Source organism: Oncorhynchus mykiss, chromosome 11, assembly GCF_013265735.2.
Source record: "Oncorhynchus mykiss isolate Arlee chromosome 11, USDA_OmykA_1.1, whole genome shotgun sequence".
NCBI lineage: Eukaryota > Metazoa > Chordata > Actinopteri > Salmoniformes > Salmonidae > Oncorhynchus > Oncorhynchus mykiss.
The window spans coordinates 13,140,111-13,147,344 of NC_048575.1; the positions used below are offsets into that span (position 1 = coordinate 13,140,111).

At 43.4% G+C, this 7,234-nt stretch overlaps 1 protein-coding gene across 9 annotated transcripts in view; it reads right to left on the reverse strand.

Annotated features, from left to right (window-relative positions):
• The window catches only part of LOC110535292 (histone-lysine N-methyltransferase 2C), a 224,712-nt gene that overhangs the window by 45,551 nt on the left and 171,927 nt on the right, over nucleotides 1-7,234 (reverse strand). For all 9 annotated transcript variants that reach the window (XM_036934913.1, XM_036934915.1, XM_036934912.1 and 6 more), the window contains 3 exons: nucleotides 7,134-7,211; nucleotides 4,949-5,179; nucleotides 3,307-3,432 (listed from right to left, as the gene is read on the reverse strand). In XM_036934913.1, coding sequence (XP_036790808.1) covers nucleotides 3,307-3,432; nucleotides 4,949-5,179; nucleotides 7,134-7,211 — 435 coding nt within the window. The remainder of the gene's footprint in view (nucleotides 1-3,306; nucleotides 3,433-4,948; nucleotides 5,180-7,133; nucleotides 7,212-7,234) is intronic.

Consider the following 7,234-nt stretch of genomic DNA (forward strand, 5'->3'; position numbering starts at 1 on the left):
TTAAACTCTAACTGTCACCATTGAGCTCATGGTGAAATCCCTGAGCAGTTTCCTTCCTCTCCGGCAACTAATTTCAGAAAGATGCCTGTATCTATGTAGTGACTGGATGTATTGATACACCATCCAAAGTATGCTCAAAGGGATATTCAATGTCTGCTTTTTTTTTTTTTACCCTTCTACCAATAGGTGTCCTTGTGGTTGAATCTGTGTTAGAAATTCACTGCCCGAATCAGGGACCTTACAGAGATTTGTATGTGTGTGGTACAGAGATGAGGTAGTCATTCAAAAATCATGTTAAACACTACTATTGCACACAGAGTCTTGTTACGCAACATTTTACTCCTAAACTTACTAAGGCTTATCATTTTGTATTAATTTGTAAAAAAAAAGAATAAAAAAAAAAGTAAAACATAATTCCACTAATCACATTGCGGGGTACTGTGACAAAATATCTCAATAATCCATTTTAAATTCAGGCTGTAACAAAATGTGGAAAAAGTCAAGGGGTGTGTGTGAACTTTCTGAAGGCACTGTACTTACACTGACATCCCAGCACGCACAATCACTTTACCCCTATCTACAGTATATGGCCATGTTACTGCCTGGTACTCCCGCTATATAGCCATGTTACTGCCTGGTACTCCCGGTATATAGCCATGTTACTGCCTGGTACTCCCGGTATATAGCCATGTTACTGCCTGGTACTCCCGGTATATAGCCATGTTACTGCCTGGTACTCCCGCTATATAGCCATGTTACTGCCTGGTACTCCCGGTATATAGCCATGTCACTGCCTGGTACTCCCGGTATATAGCCATGTTACTGCCTGGTACTCCCGGTATATAGCCATGTTACTGCCTGGTACTCCCGCTATATAGCCATGTTACTGCCTGGTACTCCCAGTATATAGCCATGTTACTGCCTGGTACTCCCGCTATATAGCCATGTTACTTTTACTCATTCTTGTTATTCACTGTGTATTTATTCCTCATGTCAATATTTCTATTTGCATTTTAGTTTATCTTATCTTGAACTCTGTTGGACCATCAGTAGTCATTTCACTGTTAGTCTACACCTGTTGTTAAACAAGCATGTGAGGAATAAAATGTGATTTGTACTGTGTGCCTGTGTACTGTGGTGTGTATGTGCATGCAATGCCCAACACATTGTGACAACTTCAACCAGAGAGAACAATATCACAGTAGCCGTGGCTGGAAATGGACAAGAACAGTGTTCCGCCAAGCGAGCAGAATTGGGTCCGGTGTACTTTATTACTGCGACAAATTCTTTAAGTCCACACAAGATAAGAAGCATAGCGTGCAGTTCACTAAAAGATAAGGAAGCAATGTCTAGCGGGAAGAAAATCCACTAGCCAGGGATGTGGCCTACTGCTATGAAACACTTCAGAGGAACTAGTTTCTTTTTTTAAAGATAGGCAAATTAAAAAGTCCTATATAAAAATACAATTTCCGGGTGTTTTTTTTAAAAAGGAGATTATTCCTTTGAGTATATGAGTCAATGTTATTTTCCCGGAGCCCTCTTTCCAGAGCTTTAAAGGCCCACTCCGTAATAAAAACAGAACAATAAAAAAAGCTGAAGGACGGCTGTAAATATCACACAGTGAGCCTTTAGAAAACAGTGCACTGTCCAGCGGAGCTGTCCTCTCAGATAAGTCTTCTCCCTCGCTCTACCACAATCCTGCATCCCTCTCTCTCTCCTTCTCCAGCCGCCATCCACCACTCTCCTTCCCGCTCGACCTGTCCATTCATCCCTATCAACATCCTCTTTCCATCTCTCATAAGTCAGCTCCCCCATTCCTTCTCTCTCCCTTCATACCTCCAACTCTCTCTCCATCCATCCATCCATTTACCCCCCCTTCCTACCACAATCATCCACCACTCTCCTTCCCGCTCTCTCCCCTGCTTCATTCATCCCTATCACAATCCTCTTTCCATCTCCCGTAAATCTGCTCCACATCCTTTTTCTCCATCCCTCCACCCCCCTCTCTCTCTCCATCCCTCCACCCCCCCTCTCTCTCTCCATCCCTCCACCCCCCCTCTCTCTCTCCATCCCTCCACCCCCCCTCTCTCTCTCCATCCCTCCACCCCCCCCTCTCTCTCCATCCCTCCAACCCCCCTCTCTCTCTCCATCCCTCTACCTACCACCATCATCCACCACTCTTTCCCTGTCCATTAATCCCTATCAACATCCACTCTCCCCTCTTCTCCTATGATGCTACACATAAGATGTTCCTAAGAGCTGCTATAAAATCAGCTTAATCTGAGCCTTAACCCACTTGAGACTAAACTGACCCAAGGTCTGTGCTGACCTATGGAAGGGAGGTGGTCAGAGATCTGGCTAGGTGGTGCCAGAATAACAACCTATCCCTCAACGTAACCAAGACTAAGGATATGATTGTGGACTACAGGAAACAGGAAAAGGAGGACCGAGCACGCCCCCAGTCTCAACGACGGGGCTGTAGTGGAGCAGGTTGAGAGCTTCAAGTTCCTTGATGTCCACATCACCAACAAACTAGAATGGTCCAAACACACCAAGACAGTCGTAAAGAGGGCACGACAATGCCTATTCCGCCTCAGGAAACTAAAAAGATTTGGCATGGGTCCTCAGATCCTCAAAAGTTTTGACGGCTGCACCATCGAGAGCATGGTTGCATCACTGCCCGATATGGCAAATGCTCAGCCTCCGACCGCAAGGCACTATAGAGTCACTAACTGTACATACTACCTCAATTAACCCGACTAACCGGTGCCCCCGCACATTGGCTACCCGCATTGTGTCCCGCCACCCCCTCTTTTACTGCTACTCTGTTTATCATACATGCATAGTCACTTTAACCACATCTACATGTACATACTACCTCAATCAGCCCGACTAACCTGTTTATAGCCTCGCTACTTTTTATAGCCTCGCTACTGTTATTATTCACTGTCTTTCAACTGTTGTTTTTTATTTCCTTACTTATCGATTGTTCACCTAATACCTTTTTTTTTTACTTAAAAATTGCACTGTTGGTTAGGGCCTGTAAGTAAGCATTTCACTGTAAGGTCTACTACACCTGTTCTATTTGGCGCACATGACAAATAAACTTTGATTTGAACCACAACCCAGTTGAGACAAAACTGACCCAAGGTCAGTGCTGACCTAAGGAAGGACACCCTTCCTTAGTGATGCCTCATATGAACGGATTTGTTTTTCCAGGCAGTTTTTGCTCTGCCATCTTTGAGCCAAAATGCATGTATGTTTTTAACTCCCCAAATGTAAAAATGCTTTGAACTTTGAACCTACCGGGCCGGTACGGTTTCCTCTTCCTCTTCTTGTTGCTGTCGGTGTCTTCGGCACCCTTGGCGTCGTCTACGGGCTCCCGTTCCGGGCTGGACTCAGACTTAACGTCACAGTACATCATGAGGTCCCCTTCCGGAACAAAACACAACCATGTCATCAAACCCAGGACCAAACCAGAACCATGTCACCAAACCCAGGACTACAGATCAAGGTATTTTTTATTAGGACACGCAATCGAAAACAGTTTTTGCAATGGAAAAATAAAATACTTTTTTTTCTAGGTAATCCCTCTCTTTTGTATGCATTTGGTGTTTAATGAACATGACCCGACCCTGCACATACTTCATGTGACCCACAAAAAGCTGAATGTATCTTCCATGGAAGGTCTGCCATCTTGGTGGGCCTGGTGTCCGAGTAAGACCTCTGGAAGAGGCGCCACAGCAGTACATTAAGTGGTGGAATTGAGCCACAGAGCATTTTAGCCTTAACCCCTTAGCGATAACGCTGGACTATTTCTCCGATTATAAATGCAAATGAGTGGCATCTCCAGGATTTGTTCAATGATTGATGTATATATCCTTTACATATTGGTCTTGCACAAATGTACTGTGCATATCAGATTTATGCATGATCAGTCCAAGGTTGACTTTTTTAGGTGTTATTTCTCTCATCTTTCTTCATGCCGTGAGGTTCATGTACTGCACTTATAGTGGCTATAACACCTACAGACACCCTAACATAGTCCTAGTACCTGATCACAACCCTAGTTCACTGCTGTAAAGGGTCAAATAGACTTCAAGCCAAGATGAATCGAATCTAATTATCTGTGTGTGCGTTGTAATAATTTCATGTACGGTAGCTACATTATAACATAACGTTACGTGATGTGTACAGCAGCCATTCAAAAGCTCCCTCTCAACAGGGCTTGAAAATTCACCCGCTGCATGGGCTAAATATAGAGGACCAGGAAAGGGTTAATTGCTCATCATTAGCCCTTGCTTGCACTCAGAGCAGAGTTCTGACAGATGGGTTGTGGATTAATTCAGTTATCCCTGGCCAGCCTCCTCATCACCAAAATGCCAATTCAGGTATAATTTGCTGACGGCTGTTTTCAAAGACTTCTCTCTGTCAGATTCATTACAAGCCTGCTCTCCTTTCCCTGCTTCGCTTTTCCCAAATAGGTTCCAGTGAGGTAGGAAAGCTTCTGTTTTTTCCTGTGCCTCTACATTTTGAGATGATTGAAACGTTGCTTCCTGGCAAACATACTCTCTTTCATTTGACCGTTCTGATTAAAAAGCAACGAGGAAAGGATTTATGCCACCCCCCCCGTCAAACCAACAAAATGTAACTGAAAACTCTATCCTCAGAAAATAGCCCAGACATTCCAGTGCTGGCCAATGTGAATGGCCATTAAACTCCAATGTCTGCATCTTCTCATCCCAGCTCATCATCCCATATCATCAATATTAGTCGACATAACATTTTCAATGAAAACCAAATTGATTATTAGACTTCTCAAAAAGGGCGGGGGTTATTTGAGCAAGACATCCTCTTTCTTTCTTCTCGTACATTTTTTGCCGGATTGGAGCCCCCTCAAGGTGGGGCACATGCAGCCAACCATTTGTGAAACCCTAAAAGTCTTTACCTCGGTTGTTGTCCATGTACCCGTCCCGGGACAGCTCTAAGTAGTGGGAGTCCAGTGGAGTCTGGAGCACAGCTACACTGTTCTGATTTATGATCTTCAGCTTGAGCTTGGGCTTGGGTCGCCTGTTCTGACCTCGGCGGGTCGACGAAGAGGGCACCACCAGGCTCTGCAGCTGGCACATGCCCAACTCTGTCAGACACACCCCATCCTGGGTGTATGTCTTCTGATTGGCTAAAGGGAAGTTTAAACATTTCAACAACATTAGACAATGACTGAAAAACTAGCAGCAACTTAGCTCACGAGGACATTGAGTACACTAAACATGAAGTATACAGTGCCTTGCGAAAGTATTCGGCCCCCTTGAACTTTGCGACCTTTTGCCACATTTTAGGCTTCAAACATAAATATATAAAACTGTATTTTTTGTGAAGAATCAACAACAAGTGGGACACAATCATGAAGTGGAACGACATTTATTGGATATTTCAAACTTTTTTAACAAATCAAAAACTGAAAAATTGGGCGTGCAAAATTATTCAGCCCCTTTACTTTCAGTGCAGCAAACTCTCTCCAGAAGATCAGTGAGGATCTCTGAATGATCCAATGTTGACCTAAATGACTAATGATGATAAATACAATCCACCAGTGTGTAATCAAGTCTCCGTATAAATGCACCTGCACTGTGATAGTCTCAGAGGTCCGTTAAAAGCGCAGAGAGCATCATGAAGAACAAGGAACACACCAGGCAGGTCCGAGATACTGTTGTGAAGAAGTTTAAAGCCGGATTTGGATACAAAAAGATTTCCCAAGCTTTAAACATCCCAAGGAGCACTGTGCAAGCGATAATATTGAAATGGAAGGAGTATCAGACCACTGCAAATCTACCAAGACCTGGCCGTCCCTCTAAACTTTCAGCTCATACAAGGAGAAGACTGATCAGAGATGCAGCCAAGAGGCCCATGATCACTCTGGATGAACTGCAGAGATCTACAGCTGAGGTGGGAGACTCTGTCCATAGGACAACAATCAGTCGTATATTCCACAAATCTGGCCTTTATGGAAGAGTGGTAAGAAGAAAGCCATTTCTTAAAGATATCCATAAAAAGTGTTGTTTAAAGTTTGCCACAAGCCACCTGGGAGACACACCAAACATGTGGAAGAAGGTGCTCTGGTCAGATGAAACCAAAATTGAACTTTTTGGCAACAATGAAAAACGTTATATTTGGCGTAAAAGCAACACAGCTGAACACACCATCCCCACTGTCAAACATGGTGGTGGCAGCATCATGGTTTGGGCCTGCTTTTCTTCAGCAGGGACAGGGAAGATGGTTAAAATTGATGGGAAGATGGATGGAGCCAAATACAGGACCATTCTGGAAGAACCTGATGGAGTCTGCAAAAGACCTGAGACTGGGACGGAGATTTGTCTTCCAACAAGACAGTGATCCAAAACATAAAGCAAAATCTACAATGGAATGGTTCAAAAATATACATATCCAGGTGTTAGAATGGCCAAGTCAAAGTCCAGACCTGAATCCAATCGAGAATCTGTGGAAAGAACTAAAAACTGCTGTTCACAAATGCTCTCCATCCAACCTCACTGAGCTCGAGCTGTTTTGCAAGGAGGAATGGGAAAAAATGTCAGTCTCTCGATGTGCAAAACTGATAGAGACATACCCCAAGCGACTTACAGCTGTAATCGCAGCAAAAGGTGGCGCTACAAAGTATTAACTTAAGGGGGCTGAATAATTTTGCACGCCCAATTTTTCAGTTTTTGATTTGTTAAAAAAGTTTGAAATATCCAATAAATGTCGTTCCACTTCATGATTGTGTCCCACTTATTGTTGATTCTTCACAAAAAAATACAGTTTTATATCTTTATGTTTGAATCATGAAATGTGGCAAAAGGTCGCAAAGTTCAAGGGGGCCGAATACTTTCGCAAGGCACTGTATTAAGTATTGTGAACTAAATGCTGAAGACCACTTACACATCTAGAACCATATGTGTTTACCGTATTTATTTTTTACAAATAGTGAAATACTTGTGTCCTCATACTGTGGATATTACAGTAGCAAGTCCAACGCTGTCAACTACACTAGCAGAAAGTAATGATTCATTTGATTCATACCACCTCATAAACTGTGACAATTATCTGGGTTATTTGGATCTATAGAGCTTGATTACCTGGCTCTCTTATTTTAGTCACCATCTGGGTCACCATCGGGGCCTCGCAGCCATCAGACAGGAGGGCTTTCATTTTGCCTGAAACAATGACATGAAAAATT